The sequence below is a fragment of the Sciurus vulgaris genome (genome assembly GCF_902686455.1).
Source record: "Sciurus vulgaris genome assembly, chromosome: 14".
Lineage (NCBI taxonomy): Eukaryota > Metazoa > Chordata > Mammalia > Rodentia > Sciuridae > Sciurus > Sciurus vulgaris.
Genome location: NC_136475.1, coordinates 58536171 through 58564134, shown reverse-complemented (window position 1 = coordinate 58564134; position 27964 = coordinate 58536171). Strand labels below are relative to the sequence as shown.

Genomic DNA, 27964 nt, shown 5'->3' with positions numbered 1-27964 from the left:
TAGGTTAGAATTCTTGATGTTCTTAGAATGTTTCTTCTTCCGGTCCTCTGCTCTTCGCAACCACAGTCTCACTCCTCGGTCCCCCGCCCATTCTGTAGACTCTCATCATTCTCTACGCTTCTCGATACGCCCCATCTCCGTTCCAGACCGCCATCTTGTCGCGTGGTCCAAGATGGCGCCCTCTGGTCCCACAGACAGAATCCCGGCTCGCCAGCGAGGCGGCGCGCGCACGTGCCCGGGAGCGTAAGGGTGGGGCGGTGACGTCGAGACGTCGCCCCGCCCCCGGTAGTCGCTCCGCCCCCGGTCCCTCTCCGCCTTCCTCCCACCCCGAAAACCCGGAAGCGGAGGAGGAGGCGCGGCGGCAGTGGCCGAGCAGCAGACGCTGGCTGAGCCGTGCCCTGGAGCGGGTCTGGGGTTGGGGGCGGGGGGCGGGGCTGAGCGGCCTGGACGGCCTGGCCTGGACGGGGCGGGGGAGGACATGGCCTCGGCAGAGTTGCAGGGGAAGTACCAGAAGCTGGCTCAGGAGTACTCGAAGGTACCCATCGTGGGCGGGGAGTAAGGGGTCCCTGGCCCTGCGGCTTTGGGTTGCCTTGGCAGCTACTTGTCGGGATGGAGGGAGACTGCTGAGGGGGACTCTAGCGCACCCCTCCCCTCCACCTTCTCTGTCCACCATTACCTTGCCTCTACCTGCAGCTCCCACGAGATGGGGCCGGGTGGTGGCTGAGTCTGTGTGCGTTTCTGCAGAAACGAGCTGGAGTTTGATTGTTCCTTCTTGCTGAACTAGAGGACTTGGCACAGGGATGTCAGAAACCCAGGCTTCTGCCTCTGGTGCTGGCCCGGAGGGGAAGAGAAAGGTTGGAACCACCCCTCCCCTAGATGCTTCCTCAATTTTCTCATATCAGGGATGGGGAAGATCTACCGTTGTTCTTCCCTTCTCTTAGGGATGATAAAGAGACATTTCTGCCCCTTAATCGATTTGGGAGGGTAAATAGTGTCATTCGTGTAAACTGCCTCACTAGGGATGGGTGGCCATGAATATATTCAGTGCCCTCGCAAGATGTTTGGAATGATTTTGACAGCTTGCAGCTTGAGTGCTAGGGCTGTGCCCTCTCTTCCTCTCCTTTCTCTCTCCCCCTCCTTCCCTTCCCCACCTCTTCACTCCCTCCATTCACCAGGAATGGGGCAGAACACCTAGCAGTTGCTCCATACGTGTTGAATTAAGCAAAATAAGGACCTGCCCCTTTGTCATGTTTACAGCATCAGTCTTTTAAATGGTGGAACGCCTTCCTTGGGCAAGAGTGGTGCAGTTTCTGGGTAGGGTGTTTCTGCCTTAAGAATATTCTAATGAAGTTATTAAAGTGAAATCTTTGATCTTTGGAAATTGATTCAACAGTCTTTAAGCTTAGTTTTCAGTGATCTTGGCATTCATGGAATCAATAGGAAGACTTAGTCCTCCTTTTACAGTTTGGAGAAATTGAGATGCACATTTTTTCCCTTTAGGATTTCATTCAACAGATATTTAGCAAGGTGAAATGAAATATTTTTTGAAAAATATAACCCGTATCAAAACATAAACACTTAAGCCTTCACCATCAAATAGGAGCCCCTTTGAGGCACTACAGTCATTCCAACAGTTATACCATCGGCAAAACTTTATTGCATTACCATTTGAAATCGTCTTAAGATCTTGTGGCACGTGTCAGTGAAGGCAAGTTTTCATCCTTTGAAGGAGAATTTCCTTGTCTGAAAGGACCAAAAGTTTGGAAGTAATCCATATGGTGAAGCAGGGATGGGGTGGAGGATGGCAGTGCCCAAATTTGCCTCTACTTTATTTGGTTGAAAATGTTTTACCATTATAAAGGGGCTGAATTTCTTTTTTTGGAGAGTAAACAAGCTCAGAATGCAATTCCAAATGGCAAAAGAAGGAATTTAAAAAAGGTTTTGAGCAGTGACTGCATTGCTAAAGTAATTTCCAAAGTAATAAAAAAATTTTTTTTCAGTAGATTTTACTGTTTTAGTTATATAAATGTGTTTAGCAGACACTTAATGGACTACCTGTGAGCATTATGCTGGGGTCCATTGTGTGGGGGCAGTGTTTCAGCTATAAGGAGTCACCTATGAGAGAAAGTTCAAACATAGTACATAATTATGATACAGTATAACAAGTGCTAGTTCAATGGGAACACTGAGGCATAAGGGTGGAAGTTACTTAGATTAGGGAGTAGGGAGGGGAAGGAGGAGGTAGTAGCTTTCCAGGCTCTGTAAGATAAATGGCAGAGAGTGGGAAAATGAGAGGTAGGCATTTTGGACCAGATCATGAAGTGTTTTGGATGTCAAATAATAGGTGTGAACATTATCTCCCCCCAACTCCCAGGATTGAATTCAGGGGTGACCTACCACTGAGCTACATCTCTGGCCCTTTTATATTTTGAGGTAGAGTCTCACTAATTGCCCAGGCTGATCTCCAAATTGCCATCCTCCTGCCTCAACTCCCGAATAGCTGGGATTACATGCCTGTTATACCCAGTGTAGTCTTTATCTTTTGAGTAATGGAGAAGTGTCAAAGTTTTTTTTTTTTTTTTTTTTTTTTTTTTTTAAGAGGAGGAGTGACATTACTTTAGGAAGGAAACTGCTGACTATATGGAGTATGGGTTGAAATAGGGAGAGATTGGTTAAAAGAAGACCAAATAGTAGGATGTTGCAATAGTTTTGGGGAGAATAATGTAGTTAAAGTTATTGACTTTTGGGATGGAGAGGAGAGGCTGAAATCAGGAATTATGGTTCGATTACTTCCCTTTTCAGTGCATGCTTTGTTCATAGCACTAAACTGATAAAAGACATAGAGTGCATAAGGCATTTATCCTTGGTTCTCATCTGTTTTTTGGGACTTGATGAGTGAGGGCTTCAGCTGTGACTTGAAGTTCTGAATTCTGCCACCAACAGAATGAGGGCAAGACAAGAGCCCCTTAGGAATGAAGGGGTGTGTTAAAGGCTAGATGCAGTTATAAAATGTAGGGATGGAGGGCACATCAAAGTTAGGTGATTCACACATTAGCTTGAGGCAATTTGGGGAATAATTGCTGAAACTTTCTAATGGAGATGACCTGACTGAAAGTGAGGACAAGGGCTTATGTTTTAAAGTAATTCCCATAATGATGAACTTTGAGAGTTCATCTGGGTAAAAATGTGGGGAACACTCATGGGAAGGATGTGCCAGGAGAAGGAGATGCTAAGGAGACTATAGGAAGTCTGTCAGACTGGGGGTCATCTCCTTATGACCATTTCTCATTCTTTACCACTGAGCTACATTCCTAGTCCCCCACCCTCCTCCCTTTTTTAAAAATTATTTTTATTTATTTATTTATTTTTATGCGGTGCTGAGGATAGAACCCAGTGCCTCACATATGTGAGGCAAGTACTGTGCCACTGAGCTACAGCCCTGATCCCTCCCCCTTTTTTTAATGAAATAGGCTACTATATTTTTTCTTTTTTAAATTTATTTTTATTGTAAACAAATGGGATACATCTTGTGTCTCTGTTTGTACATGAAGTAGAGGCATACCATTTGTGTAATCATACATTTACATAAGGTAATAGTTTTTGATTCATTCTGTTATTTTTTCCTTCCCCCCCACCCCTTTTTTCCCTCTATACAGTCCCTCCTTCCTCCATTCTTACCCCCCTCCTACCCCCATTATGTGTCATCATCCACTTATCAGCGAGATCATTTGTCCTTTGGTTTTTTGAGATTGGCTTATCTCACTTAGCATGATATTCTCCAATTTCATCCATTTGCCTGCAAATGCCATAATTTTATTATTCTTTATGACTGAGTAATATTCCATTGTGCGTGTGTGTGTGTGTGTGTGTGTGTGTGTGTGTGTGTGTGTGTGTGTATCACAGTTTCTTTATCCATTCATCAATTGAAAGGCATCTAGGTTGGTTCCACAATCTGGCTATTGTGAATTGAGCAGCTGTGAACATTGATGTTACTGTATCTCTGTAGTATGCTGATTTTAAGTCCTTTGGGTCTCGGCCAAGGAGTGGGATAGCTGGGTCAAATGGTGGTTCCATTCCAGGTTTTCTAAGGAATCTCCACACTGCTTTCCAGAGTGGCTGCACTAATTTGCAACCCCACCAGCAGTGTATGAGTGCGCCTTTTCCCCCACATCCTAGCCAATTTTTATTCTTGATAATTGCCATTTTGGCTGGAGTGAGATGAATTTGCATTTCTCTAATTGCTAGAGATGTTGAACATTTTGTCATATATTGGTCATGTATTCATATATGAACATAGGAAACTTACATACAATTCATTCTACTGTCTTTACTATTCCCATTTCCTCTTGTAGTTCTTCTGTGAAGTGCCTGTTCAGTTCTTTTGCCCATTTATTGATTTAGTTTTTTTTTTTTTTTTTCTTTTGGTGTTAAGTTTTTTGAATTCTTTATATACTCTGGAGATAAATGCTCTATGTGAGGTGCAGGTGGCAAAGATTTTCTCCCATTCTGTAGGCTGTCTCTTCATGTTCTTGATTGTTTCCTTTTTGTGAAGAAGCTTTTTTAGTTTTATACCATCCCATTTATTGATCCTTGATTTTACTTCTTGCGCTTTAGGAATCTTATTGAAGAATTTAGTTCTTAAGGTGACATGATAGAGATTTGAGCCTACTTTTTCTTTGAGTAGGTGCCTAGGTCCTTGATCCACTTTGAGTTGATTTGTTCAGGGTGAGAGACAGGTGTTTAATTTCATTTTGCTACATATTGATTTCCAATTTTCCCAGTACCCTTTGTTGAAGAGGCTATCTTTTCTCCAATATATGTTAATGGTGCTTTGTCAAGTATGAGGTAACTGTATTTATGTAGGTTTGTCTCTGTGTTTTCTATTCTGCTCCATTGGTCTTCATGTCTGCTTTGGTGCCAATACAATGCTCTTTTTGTTACTGTAGCTCTGTAGTAAAATTTAAGGTCTGGTATTGTGACATCTTCTGTTTTAATTTTCTTGATGAGGATTGCTTTGGCTATTCTGGGCCTCTTATTTTCCAAATTAATTTCTTGACTACTTTTTTATTTCTGTGAAGAATGCCATTGGAATTTTAATAGGAATCGTATTAAATGTATATAGCGCTTTTTAAAAAAATATAATTTTTAGATGTTGATAGACCTTTATTTTATTCATTTATTTATATGTGGTGCTGAGAATCAAACTCAGTGCCTCACACGTGCTAGGCAAGCACTCCACCACTAAGCCACAACCCCAGCCCCTATGTAGCATGACCATTTTGACAGTATTAATCCTGCTTATTCAAGAACAAGGGAGATCTTTCCATCTTCTAAGGTCCTCTTTAATTTCTTTCTGTAGTGCTCTGTAGTTTTCATTGTAGAGGTGTTTCACCTCTTGTTAGATTGATTCCCAAATATTTTATTTTTTTTTGAGGCTATTGTGAATGGGATACTTTTCATAATATCTCTTTCAGTTGATTCTTCACTAATGTATAGGGTATTTTATTTAGAGACAAGGTCTTGCTAAATTGCTGAGGCTGACTTCGAATTCTCTATTCTCTTGCTTCAGCCTCCTGAGCTGCTGGGATTAGAGAAGTGCACCGCTGCACCCAGCCCTCTGATACTTCTTCAGGGTGGTACTGGGGATTGAACTCAGGGACACTTGAACACTGAGTTACATCCCCAGCCTTATTTTTGTATTTTATTTAGAGACAGGGTCTCACTGAGTTGCTTAGTGCCTCGCTTTTGCTGAGACTGGCTTTGAACTTGCGATCCTCCTGCCTCAGCTTCCTGAGCCACTGGAATTATAGGCATGGGCCATTGCGCTCAGACCCTCTGATAATTTTTAAAGCTTTATTTGAGGCTGTTAAAACTGGTAGAAAAGCTAAACATTTATTATTTCTCAAACGGTTTACTTTGCAATAAATACTTTTTTTAGTTGTGAAGGAGATCACTGTTGGGATTTTTTTATACTTATTTTCTTAAGTATGGAGCTACTTATATTGGGAAAGGGTCAGTTATGGTCCAGTATATTTTCTCTTCAGATAGTGAGGAATGGTTGCATCTGATTAATCACCGCTTGCTGTGAGAGAAGTAGACTCAGGAACTGGGTTGGTTGAAAATTGAGTGCTTGATGGGTAGGGGTCACTACTGAATTTGGATTGGAAAACAACTTTGTGTTCAGTGCTGTTCAGTGGAACTGTCTATGAGAATGAAGATGTTCTTTGTGCTGTCTAGCAGAGTAACCACTTGCCACGTTTGGTAATTGGGAACTCAAAATGAAGTTAGTGTGGCTGAGGGACTGAATTTTAGATTTTATTTAATATTAAATAAATTCAAATAGCTACCCTGTTGAACAGTGCTTTTTTAGACCCTAGATCAGTGTATCCCAAATGTAAACATCAATGTGACTTGCCTGAAGACCTTGTTAAACTGCAGATTCTGGTTTAGTAGGTCTGGGGTGGGGCCTGAGACTCTGTTCCCAAGTATTGCTGCTGCAGCAGTCCAAAGACTATTCTTTGAATAGCACAGTCTTAGAAAGACAAGGGCTGGCCCACTCTTCCTCTTCAGATCAGTGTCTTACTCATCCAGTCACTAATGGAGGGTAACTTGACTGCAAGGGTTGAGGGTAGTTGTCCTAGTCCAGCAGCAGGAGAAAGGGTTCCATTTGAGGGTGGGTTGGAGAGGAGGTTTTTCCTGCATCAGTGACAAAATAAACTGAGCCATTGGTACATAGTAAGTAGCCTGCACATACTTTATTCCCTTCCTCATGTAGGAACAAGTAAGGAGAAGAGAAGACCAGGTGGGACCAGCACTTTAGTATATTTCACATGCTAGAACTGGAAGGAGTTTTAGGGATCATCAAGGCTGGACAGTGCAACTGAGATATGCAGATAACTTCAACGTTCTGAAGCTTTTTTTTTTTTTTTTTTTTTTGATACTGGGAATTGAACCCAGGGCCTTGCACACGTTAGGTAATAACTCTGTCATTCAGTTGCATCCCCAGCCCTTTTCATTCTCATTTTAAGACAAGGTCTTTCTAAGTTGCCCAGGTTGGCCTTGAATTTGTGATCCTCCAGCCTCTGGAGTAGCTGGGATTCCAGGCATGTGCCACTGCACTTTCTGAAGTTTTGAATCAGAGTTTAGGTGAGGCTTAGAGTTGTCTGTTGCCCACATAACTTTGTAATGAAGAAAAGCTGTATGTTTAAAAGATTCATTTTATAGGGTTGTAAAACATGTTTAAATGTCAAAACTGTCCATTGCATGAAAACAGCCATATAAGAATGATTTAAACCCAGATGATTGAGGTTTAGATGAGAAAATGCTGTGGGTGACTCATTGAACTCTCCCCATAAAGCCCCCTAGCAGTTTGTGTTTTAAAATTATAAATCCCTCATCTTTGGCCATTTGTCCTATGAGAGATTGTCAGAGTGGCACAAGAGAGATCATAGTTGGCTTACCACTACTCTGTGTGTCCCTAGAGAAATAACTTTGTGATAGTCCTGGCTGATGCTGGGCCACTCCAGAACCAAAGTTAAACAGAGCAGGCCTGGACACCAGTTATTATGTTAGAGAAGCATTCTCAGAACTTTTAAGGATTCCTGGTGTCCAAGAACCATGAGGTTCAAATCATTTGGAGAAGGGTCTTAGAAAGAAATTGTTAAAGTAATGATGGTCTCATAGTTGTATAATGCATTACATTTAAACACCTTTTATATTTAATAATTTGATTAATTGACTAAAACTTTGAGTGCTTTCTCTATCCACAGCATTGATCTTTCATTGTAAGCAGGAAATACAGGGAAGTATATTAGAGTCCTTACCACAGAGAAGAGTTTAAATTGACAGATGGGAGAGGAGTACAGAAATCATACATAAATTAGCAAGTGTAAAATTTATAATTTTAAGAAGTAAAATTAAAACTGAACAGTTTAATGATAGATGTCTTATTACTAATAAGTGCCAAAGAAACTTTAGAGAAGCAAGCTCACTATGGGCCACAGAGAGCAATTAGGAAAAAACTGTGGAGGAAGTAGGATCAGAGGTAAGAAGTGGGCTCCTAGGAGGACAGATGGGATCTGGTTGGCCAAAGTGAAGAAAGGCTGTGCTTTCAAGGTAAAGATAAAGTTAATCAGATTATAGGACCACAAAAAATGAGATTTAAGAGGATTAAGAGGGCTACATAGTTGGGACTTGGAGATACTGTCCTTCACTGAAAGGAACAGAAGATCTTGATGCGCAGTGGCTGGAAATAGTGTGCATTGAGAGTTTTTTCTGTCTGATGCACACTAGAGGACAGTTGTTTCTCAGTTATATCAACATGTATTGGATTCTCCCTACTTGTCTCCTACCAGCATTAGAGCACCGTCTGGTGATCTTGTAACTGTATCTAAAACAGAAATACTGTTTGCCTCCCCTCTGTGGTGAATGCTGGAGAGGAGGAAGATGGAATCTAGAAGACCAGACTGATCACAGCACTATCAGCATTTGACGTACTGCTCGTTCCATTGTGCAGCCATAGGGTGGTAATGATGCTGAAGTGCAGGAGCGTCTAATGCTACATAGTATAGTTAGAATGGCAATAGAGTGTTCCAAGCTAATCATCTTATCCTTTCCTACTTTCAATAAAACACAGGTACTTTAGATAAATATTTTTAAAAGAGCAGTATTTTCTGTTAAGTGGTTTCACTGAAACCATGTTTCCGTTGTCAGTTTATCAACAATATTTTCCAAAGGGAAATCCAAATCATGTTCAAACAGTTATTTGAAAGTTCCTTTTTGCTTTCTAATCAATTGGTCTTTTCGGTTTGCTTTAAGTAGCCTTCACTGTGCCTTACCAATGAAAGTTGTGGTTATTTTGTGTCATAAATTGCTGTGGTTTTAACCAGGCCTGGTGGTACATACCTGTGATCCCAGCCATTTGGGAAGCTGAGGCAGGAGGATTACAAGTTGGAGGCCAGCCTTAGCAACTTAATGATATCCTGTCTGAAAATAAAAAAAACTGAAAATATAGCTCAAGGATAAAATATTCCTAGGTTCAATCCCTAGCACCCCGCCCCCCCCCAAAAAAAAAGATAGTCTAAGGTAGTATTGCTATCTTTTGGCTATATGGATTGAAAGTATTTTTTTCTGCTATCTAATAACTCATTATTCACAGGTATGTTGATATTACTTAAAAAGTAGAATGTTGTATGATGAGTCAATATTAAACTGGTATTTTTCCCTTTTGAACTCATAGAGATCACCAAACTTTTTCAGTAAAGAGCCAATAGTACATTAGTACATCTTTTAGGCTTGGGGCTATACAGTATCTATTGGAACTATTAATATCTTTCTTTTGTATGTTTTCATTCTAGCAAAACTTTAAAGTAGGTTGCAAGCCAGTTTGGTCCTCAGAACAAGAGTTCGCCAACTCTTTCTAGAGAATCCAATTTGTCCGATAATTTCAGATGTAATATTTGCCCAATGTCCAATTTATAGGATGACTTATATACTTTAAAGATACTATATTATCTCCATGTCCTATTTAAAAGACACTCTGTTTTCATTCTTAATGATAACAAAGGATATATAAGTGGTAGATTATGATTTTGAATCTATTTTAATGCACCTGTGTCAATTTCATTGAAATATTAGCAGGGACTTAATAAACTTGGGACTTAATAATGGGTTATATTGTCCATATTCTTTTTTTTTTAGAGCAGGAAGTACTAGTATTACTAATTATCTTTTAATATTTGATCTTCCCTTTTAAATTACAAGTTCTTTAAAAACAGGCACCACATCTTTTACTTCTTTCTGTCTCCCATATCATTTAGTACAGTGCCTTCACTGGGCAAAGTATAAAAAATACACCTGTTATCCCTTTGAGTCCATTCTAATTATAAGACTTCTGTTTCCATTGTGGAACACTTTATAGTTTTGAAAGTGCTTTAATGTAAGTTCCTTATCTGGTTCTCACAACAGCCTCAGAAAAAGGAAGATAGGATAGATGTATTCATCCATTTTATAGACCATGTGGCTGATGCTCAAGGTTAAGTGAATTTCCCAAATTTATGTTGTCTAGTAAATGGCACAGCAAAGATGTGGATCTACTTTCTGTTGTAGCAGTGAAGTGTGATGTTTAACTTTCTAAAAATAGAAGATGCTCATCTTTTTTTTTTTTAATTTTGTCTAAGAATCTTAAATTTTCTATGGAGTTTTAAATATTCAGTTTATGGTTTAGTGTTCAAATATTCCTCCTTTTTTTGGCACAGAAGAATCATTTTTTTCCCATTGTTTTCAGGAGATAGATCTGAGTTGTACAAAATTAGAAATAGTTGGGGTTTTTTTAAAAGCTCGTAGATAAAATTGTCCCATTCTTTCAGTTTCAGGGAAGAGATTGGACATTTCATGTTTTCTGTAATGGGCCCTCTGAATACAAGTCTGTAGTTTTTTGCTTCAGTTGCATTGGACTTAACCTATTTATTCTTACATGTGTTGGATTCTCCTTGCTGTAACTATATTACTCTTACTAGAAAAGTGGATTTTACCTTCTAGAACTCTGAACTCTGCCAGTGGTACTTATGCAGATGAACACCTAAGTCAAAATTCATCAAACTGCGTATTTTTTTATTCTTATGCTTTATTTTAGATAAAGTTATGCCTGATTTTTTTTTTTTTTTTTTTTTTTTTTTTTTTTAATACCGGGGATTGAACTCAGTGGCACTCAATCTGGAGCCACATCCTCAGCCCTATTTTTTGTATTTTATTTAGAGACAGGATCTTAGTGAGTTGCTTAGTACCTTGCTATTGCTGAGGCTGACTTTGAACCCATGATCCTCCTTCCTCAGCCTTCTGAGCTGCTGGGATTACAGGCAGGCACCACTGTGCCCTGCATGCCTGAATTTTTAATAGTTAGTAGTAAAAAAAAAAAAAAAAAGCTCAAGTTCTCCCTCTTCTACTAAGGCTTCCTCTACCTCACCAGCCTGCTGCTGCCAACATTCTCTAGTGGGCTTTGTGACAGTGGAGTCAAAACTGCTAGGGTCTGAATCTCAGCATTGCTACCCATTTTTCTGTGCCTCAGCTTCCTCATTTCTAAACTGGAGGTAATTAGAATACTTGCTTCCTTGGATTTTGAGGATTAGATGAGGTAATACATGGAAAGCACTTAGAATGGTCTGGTCTGTAATGAGTATTCAAATGTAAGGGGCATTATTGTTATTTTAAAAACTGAACCTGCTTCTTAGTTTTTGTGCCCTGCCTTGGCTGATGCCTGATAAAAGGTCTACCATTCTGAGGCCACTGTCTGTGATGACATTTGCATGTCTAATATTAGGCAGTGTCCCACTGGGTATGGTGGTGCCCCACAGTTTGATTTTTTTTTTTATACAATTCTTATTTCATAATGTGTCCAATTGCATGTATTTTATTAATAACGTGCCAGAATTTTAAGGAAAATGGCATATTTAGTACCCTATGTATTGTATTTTTTATTTTTTTCATTCTTTTTATTTACTTATTTTTTTGTATTTTTAATTTAAGGATCTGACTTGGTTTCACACAAGGAATAATGGACTAAAAATGAGAGACATGGATTTTAGTCACAGTATTGCCATCGATTAGTTTTATGTCATTGTGGAACTCAGCCTGTGTGTCCTTATTTATAAAATGGCAAATTATGATATCTGCTACCCTTTGTGTGTGTGTGTGTGTGTGTGTGTGTGTGTGTGTGTGTGTGTACACACGAGAAGATACTTAGTGTAATGATTCCTGTAAAGTAATTACAAGTGATTTCTAATTGCTTTATATTAAAAATAATTATTCCTTTCTCTCTTTTTAGCTTCGGGCTCAGAATCAGGTCCTTAAAAAAGGTGTTGTGGATGAACAAGCAAATTCTGCTGCTTTAAAGGTATCTAATAGGGCATTTGTGTTGTGAATGTTAAGTGTTTGGTGATACTCAAAGCAGGGAATTTAGTGGGTTTTCAGGGTTAAAGTCCAACTCTGACACTGATTCACTAAGGATAGAGGAGAGTAATATTGTTTTTGTGTTTAATGCTCCTACTTGCTTGGGAATGACTATTATATAAATATTATATTTTGATTTTCTTAGCTAAAAATTACTTTAAAAATATTATTTGACTTTAATACATTTCTTCTGTACCTTGCCTTTATTTAGCTAAATCCATCTGGATTAATGGGGCTTCTCATCTGTGATCATCTCCAGACAGCACTTGAAGGGGGCTATGTTGTATTCATATTTGTATCCCTGGCACTGAGCAGATGGTAGGGCCCTAATAAATGGATTTGAATGTGTAAATCATTTAGTCTATTAATCTTGCCTTTGGTTGAGCTAGTCAATATTAATTACCTTTGTTAATCTGAACACTGAGTGATAAATTTTACCATGAGCACCTTTGTTAACCTTAGTGTAGAAATATGATAGAAGATGAAAGAATTTGTTTCTACCTCAAGTCTGGAAGGCAAGTAATAAATATTGCTTAGTAATATTTTTAAATGGTGGATAATTTAATTCTAGGATATGGGTTCCTTCTTGGGCGACCTAACAGTCTAATCTAGCAAAGTGGCAAATTGTCAAAAGTATTATAATTACAATGGCCATTGTACTGAATATTAAAACAAAAAATATTTTCTTTACATCATTATAATAAGTTACCACCAGTTGACTAAAGTTCCAACTCCACTAACCAGTCATTAATTTAGGAAGACCTCTCCCAGTTTCTCGCTAAACTCCAATTTCTGCAAGAGGGATGAGAATGTTATCAACCCCTACAGAGTTGCTGTAAACTCTGAATAAAATAGTAAGTATACTTAGCAAATGCCTGACACACAGTGAGTGCTCCATAGATGGTCACCATCACCACTGCCACCACTGTTGGCACTATCGCTACAATCACGGTTAACCATATACAGCCAGCAACAGGAGGGTGTCAAACATGAAAGCAGACTACAACAAGATAGGAAATACTTTCCCCAGGTATAGGCTTTAAATGAATTGCTGGTTATGGTAAATATTCACAGACCTGACTTTGTGTGTGTGTGCATGTGTGAGAGAGACAGAAAGACAGACTGGGGATTGAACCCAGGGGCATTCTACCCGAGCCATATCCCCAACTCTTTCTTATTTTTTATTTTGAGACAGGGTCTCACTAAGTTGTTTAAACTAGCCTTGAACTTGGGATCCTCCTGCCTCAGCTTGCTGAGTAGCTGGATTACAGACCTTTGCCCCTAGACTGACTATTCTGTTTTTTCAAAATATGGCCAAACTAAATATTTCTCTATAGCTTTCCATTTTATTACCCCATTATGGCATAAATAGTTCAAAGTGGTCAGCACGAAGTATACTGTTAAGATTTTAGATTTTGTTTCTATTTTCACTTAACTTTAAAGTGAGTTGATAAGAATAAAGAATAAAGAATAAAGTGAGTTGATAAGTGAGTTGATCTGAATCTATTTTGTGTTCTGATAATATTGGTTTTTATCTTTGACAGATCAGAATAGTTAAAGTACAAATAAATGTGTTGAAAAGACTTCATTTGGGGCTGGGGTATAGCTCAGCAGTAGAGCATTTGCCTAGGTTGCATAAGGCCCTGGGTTAGGTTCAATCCCCAGTACAACAAAAAAAGAAAATATTTTGACTGATTTAAATTCAAGCAGAGAGAATATGTAGAATAAAAGAAATACAAATATAATTCTTTGTATCCTTGCTTCCTGAAGGGTATCATTAGTGAGTTTGAGTTCCTTAAAACAGATTCAGAGTTATAAATTTGTGTCCTCAGGCTTTGTGTCTATTCACTGTCAGAGATTTAACAACATAAGTTGTGGGTATTTTACTTTTAGGTTGTCAACACTGTTATTTTAATATATTTGCTTCTTTAATTTTATTTTTTAATTTACTTGGCTTGGCCAAAAGATGATTTTGTCCTAAAACACAGCTTAAAAACATAAGAACTGAAATGATAATATATACAACTTGAATTTCCTAAAGCAAGAGGTTTTGATGATATCTTCCTGTAACAAAGATATTTTTTTTTTCTCCATTATTTCTAAACCTCAAGGCTAAAAGGTGAGGTACATTTTGTTTTCACTTTGATATAGGAACAACTGAAAATGAAGGATCAGTCTTTGAGGAAACTACAACAGGAAATGGACAGTTTGACATTTCGAAATCTGCAGCTTGCCAAGAGGGTAGAACTGCTTCAAGATGAACTAGCACTAAGTGAGCCTCGAGGCAAGAAAAACAAGGTAGGTTCAATAAAGGCAAGTGAGTGTGGCTCATCATGAGGTGCAGACACTGGTTTTGGCAGAAGACCCCATCTCCAAGTTCTCTAACATTTCATTGTTATATCTGAATGTTGGGTCAAGAAAGCAGACAGTTGCTATTAATATCTACTAAGTATTAGGAGCATTTGCATACAAAAGTCAGTTTTAAGAAATTTATTAGCAGTAAACTTGTACGTAGTTGTTTTATTGGCTGAGAAAAGTCAATGGAATATCTCACATTGGTCACGATTGTTGATATCTTTTAGTTACACCAAGTTGCCATAAACCCAAAGTAGGACAAACAAAGTGAGAGATATTGACAAACTGTAACTGCTCATGTGAAAGTAACAGTTGAAACAGGTTTCAACATAGGTTTGTAAGTTTTTAGGATAGATATATTTTCATAGTGTTTATTCCTATATTTTCATAGTGTTTATTTAGTGTTCTTGTCTTGAGATTTAAAAATAAGTGTTTTCCTTTAGTTATTATTATTATTATTATTATTATTATTATTTTGTGAGGCAAAATTCCTACTATTCTAAGATGGATGATCTGGTACTTTTGAGCCTCCTGTGAATAGGAAGTTACTTTTGAGGGGTGTGGTAAGGTCTAGTGATAGAGCCTTGTAATTGTAGAGAACCATACTTCAGAATGTATAGGTAGAAACAGTAATAATAGAGTGGGTAGAAAGTGCCCAGTGACTCCGAAGAAGTAGCACGTGTCTCATTGTGAGGGCTAAATGGGATCATGTGAAAGTGCCTTGGACTCTATTTGCCACATAAGATGCAAATACCTTTTCCATATGTATTTCCCTGCATGGGCGGATTCTCTGGACTGTTAGTGTTCAGTAAAGGGGAAAATGGGATAATAGACATGTATTAGAGTCACTTGGAAAGTTGTCAAAATACACATGCCCTAGAAATTATGAAAGACCTTTGGGAAGGAAACAGCCATTTAGATTTCAAACAGGTACACCAGGTTATTAATATCCCCTCCCCTGCTAGACTACAACTGTTTAGCAGAGGTGTGGATATAACACTTGTGAATTAGTTCTAATTAAAGCTTTCCAAACTTGGAAGCACTTGAGGACCCCCAAATTTATCATTCAGCAGTGTTCTTTTTGCATTCCTTGTGTTCAGACATGATGGGTATTCAACGTTCCTATTGTTATTGTTGTTGTTGTTTATATATAGCTGCTCTGTTTTCAGAGGGCTTTTAGACTAATTCATGTTGGATCAGTAGGTAACTTCATTTTAAATGAAGAATGAGGATACAGAAAAGGCAGAGAAGGGTGATGACTGATGTTTGAACAGTTGCATTGTTAGACTGTTGCTTGAATAGACTGAGTTCTATGTATCATATGAAAACAAATGTTCATTATTAGATCTTTTAAATAGCACTATTATTCTCAGTAGAAAAAGTGAATATTAGTAAAAAAGCAAAGCAAAGGGATTTTTTTCATAATCTTTGAGCTTTTTCTTATGTTTATTTATAATAGCTTCATTTTATGTAATTATGTTTTTTAAAAAATTTGGAAATTTATGTGAGTTTTTATAAGAGCTTATCTTTGTGAAATGCTGTTACATAATTTGTAACAATTTCTTAAGGGAGTTTAATAACTCAGACTCATAGATTTGCTAAAATTCTCATTTCTGAAACTAAAATATTAAATTGAAATGGTTTTTATTAGCATACTTATTATTACTAGCTTTCTGGGTTTGCTCTGTCTTCCAAAAGAACTACTCTTGAATTTATCTGCAAAAAATAGTGAGCTTTATCTGTTATTTTCTCTTTCAAGTTTTCCTGCTTTTTGGAGTATTTACACTTCCAATTTGTGTCACATAGGAAAAGTTAAATGATGGACTGTGTACCTTTTGCAGGATTGTTTGAGAATGGTGAACACATAGAAGAGACAAGCTACTAAGGTGATAGAGAATCTGTGTACCTTAGGATGTTTCTCTAAAGGATGAAAGTTATGTGGACATAACTTATTCTTTCCACCAGAAAAGTGGAGAGTCTTCTCAGTTGAGCCAAGAGCAGAAGAGTGTCTTTGATGAAGATCTGCAAAAGAAGATAGAAGAAAATGAACGGTTGCATATACAGGTGAGAAAGATCTATTTTTCTGTATCAGTTAAAAAATGGGTCACAATCTGGAAGGTAGAAAAACCAATGCAAATACAGTGCTTTTTGTCCACATGGATTTTTAATGTCTCTTGAGGTCTTTAAGTAACATCTGTCAATGTCATTTGTTCATTTCTTAAATCTCACATGTCTTGATTTGGATGTCTACTTTGAAGTGTATGCATTTGTTAAGAGTATAGTAGAATAGCTTTAATAATACGGAAATATACTGGGCACTATTTTACACAGGAAAATGGATGGACCATTTCATGGGGGCTTATCAAGAAGTAGGGTTTGCTTTCTAATTTATTGATGCTTAGTTGGTTCTTATCAGTACCTCTAAGAGACTGTAAGGTCTTTGAGGTGTGGACCAGGTATGTTTTGTGTGCCCAGGCTCCAAGACAGAACTTCACTCATAGCAGGCACTCGCATTATTTATGCAATGTTGAAAAGTCACTGTCAGGCATTGTGTATTACTCCCAGGCTGCTGGTATGCCTCAAACCATTTAGCATATTGTAAGAATCATAGTGTAGCATATCCAACTATCCCTCTTGATTTTTTTCTTTGTGGTCAAATGGTGGAAAATAAATATGCACTAATTCTTATCTTTGAAATCTTAAACAATGAACTTTAAACTTCAGTGTGTTTTTTGATTCATGTATTCATAATTCTTAATCAGTGTTAGATTCTCAGAAAGAGAAAGATAGAGCTTTGGCTTTTTTAGGACTAGCACTTAAATTTTTGATTACTTCAGTGTGGAAGTAAACTGAGTAGAAGTTGTACTCTAATCAACTGAATTCTATGTGTACCAAAAATTGTTTCAAATAGAAATTCATGAGAATGAGAGGAAAGAGGTACAGGCTTTGGGGTAGGTTTCTTATATTTAAATCTCATTTCCACTGTATTTTAACTGTTAGACATTAGACAAGTTAAGTTTCAGTTTCCACATTCATAAAGGAGGGATGACAAAAAGTACTACTTCTGATTCTCCGTTGGATTAAATGAGATAATGTCTGTTGGGTTTAGCACAGTGAGTGTATGGGGCCATATGGAAGTTGCTCAGTGAATAGTCACTGCTGTTATTTTTCTGATTTATATATATTAGACTGTGAGAAGAAAAAAACATTCTTTTCTTTTTCAGTTTTTCGAAGCTGATGAACAGCACAAGCATGTGGAGGCAGAGCTGCGGAGTCGGCTGTCTTCTCTGGAGACGGAAGCCGCCCAGCACCAAGCTGTGGTTGAAGGCCTGACACGGAAGTACATGGAAACCATCGAGAAACTGCAGAATGACAAAGCTAAACTAGAAGTAAGGTTCATTATTGTTAGAATGTTTTAAAAATGAGCTGAGGCTTTTGTAAATCTTTGGTGTACTTTATAGAACATAAAATTAGTCAATCCAGGTGACCCTGTAGCCTGAGTGTCCCCCAAGTGTGCTCAAACTATAGCCTAATCTGTCAACTTTTCTTTTTCTTCTAAAATTCAGGTAAAATCTCAGACTCTAGAAAAGGAGGCCAAGGAATGTCGACTTCGAACAGAAGAATGGTATGTGGAAACGTGAATTCCAAGGGACCCTCAAATAGAAAACCTGAGTTTTTGGTTTTAGCAGCTCCTCTGTCTTATCTGTCTCACATTTGAGATGAGATGGGAGCAGGGTATCTCTAGGTCCCTTTTCATTCTCTGGGCTCTTAGCATTCTTGAGAGAATGGCGTATGCATTATTAGTCCTTAGCCTACAGATATTTTGGACCATGGCAGATACCATTTATGGGCTCCCATACTGAGGACTGGATACCTTCTATTTCAGACTACCTGAGAGAAAGGATCCATGCAGGAAAGCTGACTAATAAACACTTCGCCAACCTTTTAATGGTAAATTTTGAATAAAATAAAGGTCACATGTTATAATTTAGGGATATCTAAATCAAAGCTATTACTTAGCAGTGCATGCTGAAATCATACTCCAGCATTTATTTGATATGTAACATAATATCTTAAGTTTTAATAGGGTCCATCAATGAATTTCTTACTTCATTTCAGTTGTGTTGGTGGAATTACATGAATGGTTTAGATGCGTACCTCTGCTCATGATTGATTCAAAACAAATCATCAGCTTTTGAGCTCTAGGGAAGAAATCTGATATGACACTTTAAAAAAATTTGCAACAATACTGAACATTTATGAGTTATGAAGAGCAAATTTATGATTTTGAAGTGGCTTTGAGATTGCTCTGAGCTGGGAAGAATTAAGTTTTGTAAGATACTGGAACTGTGATAAATTCTTCCAAACTCACACCATTCTGCAGAAACCTCAAGGGCTTTGGAATCCAGGCATAGTGTTTCTCTTATCTTCATCTTTTAGCAACTCTCTGCTCAGAGTGTCCCAGATGTCAGGCACAGTTCTCTGAAAGCATGAAACCAGCTGTCGAGGTAATAAGCAAATGATATTTCACTGTCTGACGGGGGATAATGTAGTTTTATGTTTTTTCTTTCAGTCAATTACAGTTAAAGAGTCTTCATGAAGATTTGTCAGGTAGATTAGAGGAATCCTTATCAATCATCAATGAAAAAGTACCTTTTAATGATACAAGTAGGTATTGTGTACAATTTTCTGTTATTTGCAACTTTGAACTTCTCTGTGGTAGCCAATTAATTAAATCAATTCTAATCACTTTGCAAAAATTTAATTGACTGAACCAAGGGTTGCTTTCTTTTTGTTCTTTTCATTAGCTTGGACTTTGATTTTTCATAGGGGGATTTTAAATGATCATATAACCACTCCAAAGCCAGTGTTCTTGGAAGAAACCCAAATCCACATTTTTATATCATACATATTTATCATATCCCATGGTAAAAACCTGCATAGAAAGTAGTCAAATATTTGTATAAGCAAAGTTGCCGTTTAAGGTGGGGAAAGATTGATAATGGGAGGTGGATCTTTTCAGCCTGGAATTGCCTTTGATCTATCCCCAGTGACAGTTATGAAGCTGCCTTGTTTAAGTCCTTCTTCCTCTGTATTCTGGGGATAGTCTGGTAACTTACACACCTAAGAGCAACAAAAAAGAACTTTTTTAAAAAAAATGGTACAACATGTGGGTGTGGTTGCTCATACCTGTACTCCCAGTGCCTTGGGAGTCTGAGGTGAGAAGATCAAAAGTTTGAGGCCAGTTGGGGCAACTTAGTGAGACCATATCTTAAGAATAAAAAGGGCTAGGCTTACTTCATGTCTATAATCTCAGCAATTTGGGAAGCAAAAGCAGGAGGATCATAAGTGTGAGACCAGCCTAAGCAACTTAGTGAGGCCCTAAGCAACTTAGCAAGATCTTATCTCAAAATAAAAAATAAAAAGGGCAGGGATGTAACTGTGTTGTAAAGTGCCAAATAATACCAAATAAAATACCAAATAAAACAAATACTAATACCAAATAAAACAAAACAAAAATAAAAAGGGCTTGGGGTACAGCTCAGTGGTAGATCACTTGATTACTTGCCTGTAAGACCCTGGGTTCAGTTGCCATTACTGCAAAAAACAAAAACCCCAAAAGAAAACAAAAAAACAAAACCATACCTTACATGTGTAATAGGTGCTAAATTTGTAACTTTTAGATAAGAATTAAGACCTTGAAAGTGAAGAAAACATTTAATTGTTTGGATTTTGAAACTTATGTTCAGATTAATGTATATTTCCTTTTTTCTGTGATCACATGATTGAAATTAATTTTTTTTTTTTTTACTTCCCCTAAAGTTTTCTTAGGAAAGATCTTAAAGAGAAATAGAGAGACAGAGACAGGGAGACACAGAGAGAGGTGGGGAAGAAGAGAGGGAAGTGGGGAGGGGAAAGAGAAGAAACCACAGGAAAATAGTAGTAGTAGTAGTAGTAGTAGTAGTAGTAGTAGTAGTAGTTTGGGCCAACACTGAAATAAGTATTTGTCATTATTTTATCAAAAAATCTAAATTCCCCTTTGAAAACAACATCTGTTTCTAGTTGTATATTAATGTAAATAACACTAGCTTACTTTGATTCCCTGAATTTGAAACATTGGCATTAATTTTTCATTTTAAGCCTTGAATTGATTAGTCATTAGCTTTTAATAACTTCCTGCTGAATCTCTTTATCTTTTCTTTTCCAATACTAGTTGTCACCTTGTTTTTAGGTCCTTATGTCATGTGGGTTAGCTGCTTTTAGTCCCAAAATATTTAGAGTTCATTTGCTGAATGACAAGATGGGTAGGTAGCATAGGAGACACAAACATTTGTAAGACAAAAATCTGTACCCCCAAGGAATTTGTGGTCTATAGCGCAAAGATAGATATAGAAGTGTCTGTATAGAAAATACAAACTGGACTGTGCCATAAAGAACCACTTGGAGTTTTGGGGAAAGAGACATTGCTCTGTGGTGTTTGAGAAAGCCTTCCCAGGGGAAGTGTGCTTTGAGTCGGGCTTGTGTGTGTGGGCAGGTTTTATTGGACAAAGAGGAGGGAGAACAAGCAAGAGAGTTTGCGTGGAATGTGGTATGTGGAACCGGAGTTCCACTGTGGCCCCAGGAACAGTAATTAAGTATAACAGGAGGCTAGTGGGGGAATTGGAGGACAGTGACAGATTAGTTCTGAAAGGGAGAATGGGACTGGACCCTAAAGTTTGGGGCTAAGGACTTAGAATTTTGTTTATAAGGCCATTATTTGTTGGAGAGGTTTTTGAGCCAGGCACTGTCCTGATGAGATTCATGTACTCACAAGGTTAATCCAGCAAGAGTGTAGATTGCCCTGAAGTGGGAAAGGGAGACTGAGGCTTTTGTGATGATAGTCCTGGAGTACCATCATGGAGGCTTGAGCCTGGGCTGTCCAGGAGGTCCTCAAGATTTTGTGGAAGGAATAAGAACAACTTGGTTCTTTTAGGGAGGCTAGAAAGAGAGAGGAGGCAGTGAAGGGAAAGATTGTGGTTCATTTGATAGAAATAAAAGGTAAATGTGAGCTGGGTATGGTGGCACATACTTGTAATCCCAGTTACTTCAGAGGCTGAGGAAAGAGGATTATAAATTCAAAGCCAGCCTCAGCAAATTAGTGAGGTCCTAAGCAACTTAGTGAGACCCTGTCTCAAAATAAAAATATAAAGGACTGGGATGTGGCTCAGTGGTAAAGCACCCCTGGGTTCAATCTCCAGTACTAATTAATAAATAAATAAATAAATAAATAAATAAATAAATTAAAAAAATGAAATTTAAAAATTTCTAAAAGATACATGTGTTAGCTTTCCATTGACATGACAAAGTACCTTAGAAGGCCGACTCATGCATGAGGCAGGAGAGGAGGTGAGGAATGGTTTGTAGGGCTTACACTGAAAAAGGTTGGAGTGGATATCATGGGAAGTATGATAGAGACACAGCAATGAAATCCTGGTTCACAGAGTGGAGTTGATGTTACCCTGCAGTTAGGCAAAATATATTATAACAAACCCAGCTCTGGTTTTGTGTTAACAAAAGCATCGTTGGACCAGGCTTGAGGGCAGGGGAACAGCAAGACTTTAGCAGGGTTGATAGGACAAAAGAGAGGTGTTGATCCGGAGACCAAGCCAGGAATGCATAGGCAATGGAGGCATTAGAGAGCACTGGGTGAGAAAGGTGCAGGAACTTTCAGAATCAGATTTTGACCTGGGGTCATTCTAACTGAGGACATGGGGAGAGTAGAGCAGGTTTGAGTGACTGAAGTGGTGAGTAGAGATGAGGGGAGGAAGTGTGAGGCCAGGTGTTTGGAAGCTGTCACTGGTTTGATGACAGACTGGAGTGTAGAGAGTGTGGAGGGGACCATGAGGAAGATGGTGAAAGCATCCCAGGAAAGTGAGGCTCGCCTCGTTGAGATCAGGAGTAGCAGATGGTGACAGATTTCCAGACACTGCAGTGTTTTAAAAACTGGTATTTTTGGAGGATTAGTGTGGCAGACGTGTGCAGGGTTATCAAAGAAGGGAGAGTGAGAGCAGCAAGACCGTCATGAGCCTTTCTAAATAATCTTCATAGGCCCCAAAGAAGTGTTCAAAATTATTTCTTAGAGGCAGAAACATAGAAATTGTTCTCCTATTCTGAAATTTTAAAAAAAGTTAGAAGTATCATTTTATTCTAGAAACCACTGATTCCATATAAATTTTGTTATTCTCATACTATTATTGTTATTGATCATTTTAAATTCTCATGTGAAGTTGACTTTGCTGCAGAGCATTTGTTAGTTTGTAGTTAAGCTATTTTTCTATAAGTTTAAAAAGAGAGACCTAATGTGTTTCCTTTTGTTTTGTAGAATATAGTCAGTATAATGCGCTCAATGTTCCACTCCACAATAGAAGGCATCAGGTAAAAGATGAAGTTCCTTTTTTATTTTTAGTATGTCAAACTTTCCAGAAACAAGAATTAGTTGTTTAGGCATCTGTTTAGTGTGCTAAATCTTTGCTTTACTTTCTCATACATTTCTTTAAATTGTGTAATTTGCTTTTTATTGAATTAATGATCATACAAATTTTTGATGTCTCTCTTATCTGGTAACATTAGAACTGAATTATGGGATACCTTAATTTTTTGAACCATGCTTTTCTTGATGTTGCTGGACCTTGCACTTAAATGGTCAAGGTTAAGTGAAGGAGGTGTGTTTGCCAAAGACTGGTAGCTTTCTAATTTACTTAGATAGGAATATTAAAATTCAGGTAGGAGCAAATGAATAAGGAACAGTCACAGTGGAATTTAAGAATTTTCTCCAGAAGCAGGCTTAATAGAGTTGTTTTAGAATAATAATTTGATAAGTGACTTCAACTGAGTGCACTTTTCATTTTAAAGCTGAAGATGCGAGATATTGCTGGGCAGGCCCTGGCTTTTGTTCAAGATCTTGTGACAGCTCTTCTGAACTTTCACACCTATACAGAACAGAGGATTCAGATTTTTCCTGTTGATTCTGCCATAGACACTATATCGCCATTGAATCAAAAGGTAAATTGAATTCAGAATGCTTTTTAATGCCCTGAACATATTGGGAGAACAAACAGGGAGTTATGTATTTTCAGACTACTTTCTGTGGGTGAGCACTGAGGAGAATGAGGAAAAAACCACAAGTCTTACGTAGTCTTTACTCTCAAGGCAAAATATGGCAGGGTGGAGATTTTTAAGAAATGAAATATGAGGGGAGTGTTTGAAAGACCTCAGTGTGAGTGAATGAGGGGTGTGAGATTGTTAGCAAGGGACACTGCCATGGGTGGTATCTTCTGGGAAAAATTCTTTAGGGATTCAAATGGTCTTTGGAGAATGAACTGGATTCAGATAGGATAGAGAAGGGGAATAGATTTCCCCCCCCAGAATGGGGAAAGACATGAGCAAAATCAGAAAACAAGAAGGAGGTAAGAGGGATAGAATGGAGAAAAAGTGAACAAATAATCTTGGCTGATTTCCATAGAGGGGAGGAATGGGAGGTAAGATTGAAAAGAGAAAAAAATGGCTCAGGGCCTGGAAGGTTCCTCAGGGCAGATCAAGGCTTCCCTTCACTTTATTTATAGAATTAAAGCTTTGGCAACTTTTTGACTAGGGTCAACATATGAGAAGTGCCATTCTATTATTGGAAAGATTAATTTGCTGGCATTTTTCTCTCTTACTATTTGTAATCCCTGTGTAACTTTTATCCTTGGTCATGTTTAAAAACAAAAAAACAAAAACAAAAAAATCAAACCTGTGTGGTGTATAGGTTTTTTTCTTCCTCTTGGGATGAGGAATGAGAGTGAAACAGCTTATCCAGTTCAGACTGGAAAGCATTTTCAGCATTTGTGAGGTTTAAACATGGAATAAGAAGAGATTTGAATGTTGCTTCGGTTCATATACTTTTTTTTTTCCTTGCTCGATTTTGCTCCTTTCTTTCCTTTTTTTTTCCCTAGCTAATTCCAAAGCAGAAATTAGGATAGCTTGCAAAATTTCATTTAACTGAAAAGGTAAAATAAATGTGAAAGGATATATTTCTTATGTAATACCGTATAACAAATTCCTAAACTTGGTAGTTTCAAACAACAAACATTTACTATCTTACACTGATGCTGTGGGTCAAAAATTTGGGAGCTAATTAGTTGGAGGGTCTCTGGCTTAAGATTTCTGATAAGGTTTCACTGGGGTTGCATTCATCTAAAGATCTGACTGGGTTTGGGGAATTTACTTCTAAGGTGGTTCCCTCACTCAGTGGTGTTGACTGTTGGCCGCAAGCCTGGTTCTCAGCGTATGCTCCTTTTCATAGGACTGTTTGAGTGCCCTCATGACATGGCAGCTAACTTTCCCCAGAGAGAATTATCCAAGAGAGAGCAAGGTGGAGGCTACAATGCCTGTATGACACTACCTGGGCAGCCACATACCATCACCTCTGCCATATTATATCGGTCACACAAACAACCCCAAAACAATGTGAGAAGGGTGGTACACAAGAATACATGGGGATCATTGGGGCCTGTTAGTGTAGCAAAGACTTGGATGCTGGTGTTAGACTTTTTGGGTTCCCAGTTCATTTCTGTCATTGTCCTCTTAGGAGACTTATTTTATCTCTCTGTACTTTAGTTTCCTCATCTTTAAAATGAAGGGATACAGGACTTACTTCACCAGTATGTGTGTTTGAAAATTACATGACATAAGAGAGATAAAGCACTAGGAAGAAAGCCTTGCATATAGTGAGCACTCAGTAAAGGTTAGCTCTTAGCTCTTATCAGCATCATAATGCCTTGTACATATGAAGCCTTCAATAGGTGCTTGGTTTTTTATCAATTTTGGTTTGACTCCACAAATCTACTAAAGTTCATTAAAAGTAAATTTTGGGCCTTTGAAATGATCTTTAATATCACTATGGGAAACAACTTTTAGAAGACCTGCATAGGAAAAACAGTACTCTGTATTTTCATATAGAAAGTTATACTTTCTATAATACCCCCAAAATTTTCTACTTTTCTACTTGGTATTGGTTCTTTGCCTACTATTTTAGTGTGTTGCCATATTATATCACAGGGTGAGAATCAAATGTGTTAACCTTAATTTCTCTGGGACACTTCATTATTTTGAAGAACTCAGGTATTTTCCTCAATATTCTCAAAGGTAAATGTTGGTGCTTTAGCCTATGAAAGGCCCTATGTGACTTTTCTAATAACAAGATTATAAAATTGAAGGAGATTCAGAAACTATATGTTAAAAGATGACCAGAATATTTAAACTTGTTCATAGAATCATAAAGTAGACCTTTAGACCTGTAAGCTTAGAGTTCATCTTTTTTTTACAGCTATAAGATTGAAGCCCAGAGAGATTGAATGAGTGGCCCAGGACAATACATCTGTATACTTTGCAGTGGGGTCAGTTGAACCATGTTTCTGCAGAATGAGACCTTACATTTTTATATTGAGAAATTGAAATTGGAGCCATTATAGAATACTTATCTGAAATATTTTATGACTAAAAATTACCCTTTTGCTTCTAAATTATCTAAATAACTGTAGAATTTTTCTTCTGGGTTTTTTTTTTTTTTTTTTTTTTTTGGTGCCAGGGATTGAACCCAGGGTTGTGCATGCTAAGCATGTGCTCCATTCTGAGCTAGTACCATAGCTCCTGAAATCTATTCTTCATAACGAATCAGTCCTTTTAAGTCATAGTAAGGTATCAGTGATCATTATGAAAGTTTATATGTCCTCATTTTAATAATTACATTCCTGTTATTTGTTAACTCTGAATATCATATACAGTAAAAATAAGAAACTGTCTTCAAGAGGCTTATTTTTAGAAAATGAGGCACATAGCTCAAAATCTGTGTCATATAGTCTTGATTTTCAGACCTTACTTTTTTTTTTTTTCTTTTTCAAACTGGCGTCCCTGGGAGAGGCAGGTGTTCAAGGAATGCCACCTGTTGGTGCTGGGTTGTAATGCCTTATTCCTCTCTCCATTTCCTCACATGCTACCTTGTTCATTGTGTCAACCCTCTTCTGTTTTCTCTATTTGGAATGGGATGAGGTTTGGGATATTTGAGGTATTACCATCAAATTTCCCAGAAAACTTGACAAAAGCGTTTAGGTTTATAACTCAGTGGGTTCATTTATGAATGTGCTGATGTTCGTTATTTCTTAGTGAATTAATTCACAGTTCCTTCCCTCCTTTTTAGTTCTCACAGTACCTTCATGAAAATGCATCTTATGTCCGCCCCCTTGAGGAAGGAATGCTTCACTTATTTGAAAGTATTACTGAGGATACTGTGACTGTCCTGGTAATTTTCTTCTTGTTTTACTTTTGAAAATGGGAACTCCATTTTGTCCATTTACACTTTTAACTTAGAGATTATTTTTCTTTTCCAGGAGACAACTGTGAAATTGAAAACATTTTCAGAGCACCTAACCTCCTACATATGTTTCCTTAGGAAGATTCTTCCTTACCAATTAAAAAGGTACTTTCCCTGGAGGCCAGGGAACTGTGGGTGGAACCTGACATGTTCTGGAATCAGTGCAGTGGTAACATGTGCCTCCTGTGATCTGCTGGACTTTTCTGCACTGCAGCTGATTTGGATTTTTGTGAAGAAGGAAAAGCATGCTTGAGTAGCATAAACTTGTATTTAGGAAAACTGAATTGTATTTGTCAGCTACATTTTTTAAAATTAGTTTTGTACTGTGGTTGCTATTATAACCATATGATGTTATGAGAAATATTTTCAGTAATTGTGGGTGGCACATTTATTGAAAGAAATATTTCATTTTGGGGGCTTGATTATCCCTTTGCTATAAACATCTAGAAGGGAGTTAAAAAAGTTAACTTCTACATTTGGATTTATTATCATTTGGTATCTTTGAAATGGTCAACTCTAATTTTTATTATTGATGATTTATTTAAGTTCTAAATGAAAAACTTCACTCTAGGCTTCATAGGACGTGTCATTTAGGACTGTATAATGGTCTAGCTTAAATATTTCTGGGAAGGAAGAAAAAATAATACATGTAAGTGTGAATTTGATAATGCTGCTTAGAAATTTTTCTTTTATCTAAAACTAAATCTTATCTAAACTAATCTAAATCTTTTATCTAAAACTAATCTAATTTTTTTTTATCTAAAATTACCAAGATGTCTATTTTACCTAAGATTTAACTTCCTTTAAAATTTTTTAAAAAATTAAATAATACTACTACTGGACAGTAAAAGAAATAAGAATATACTTATTCTTATTTCTTTTTTAAAAAAGTTTATTAGTTGTCAATGGACCTTTATTTTATTTACTTATTTTTATATAGTGCTGAGAATTGAACCCGTTGCCTCGCACATGCCAGGCAAACGCTCTACCACTGAGCCACAACCCCAACCCCAAGAATATACTTATTCTTCATAAAATATTGCAAAATAGGTTTAGAAAGTGTCGGTTAATTACTTATAGATATTGAAAATATAAAATTTAACTATTTAAAAAATTAACATGATATGAGACATCTTATTTCTTAATTATAACCCAACAAAGTATTTCAGTAACTAAATTCTATGATATGTTTGAGAGAATTTTGGGAATTAGGAAATTATGAGTTAAATGAGTAATTATGAATTATAATTTCATTTAGATCCTTACATGTTA

At 37.5% G+C, this 27964-nt stretch overlaps 1 protein-coding gene across 1 annotated transcript in view; it reads left to right on the top strand.

Annotated features, from left to right (window-relative positions):
• The first annotated feature begins 404 nt into the window (after nucleotides 1-404).
• PPP1R21 (protein phosphatase 1 regulatory subunit 21) overlaps nucleotides 405-27964 on the top strand; it is a 104512-nt gene continuing 76952 nt past the window's right edge. Inside the window, exons 1-11 of the mRNA XM_079111647.1 lie at nucleotides 405-535; nucleotides 11822-11890; nucleotides 14098-14244; nucleotides 16267-16365; nucleotides 17526-17690; nucleotides 17868-17926; nucleotides 18875-18969; nucleotides 22664-22716; nucleotides 23194-23343; nucleotides 26519-26620; nucleotides 26709-26797. Coding sequence (XP_078967773.1) covers nucleotides 479-535; nucleotides 11822-11890; nucleotides 14098-14244; nucleotides 16267-16365; nucleotides 17526-17690; nucleotides 17868-17926; nucleotides 18875-18969; nucleotides 22664-22716; nucleotides 23194-23343; nucleotides 26519-26620; nucleotides 26709-26797 — 1085 coding nt within the window. The 5' untranslated portion in view covers nucleotides 405-478. The remainder of the gene's footprint in view (nucleotides 536-11821; nucleotides 11891-14097; nucleotides 14245-16266; nucleotides 16366-17525; nucleotides 17691-17867; nucleotides 17927-18874; nucleotides 18970-22663; nucleotides 22717-23193; nucleotides 23344-26518; nucleotides 26621-26708; nucleotides 26798-27964) is intronic.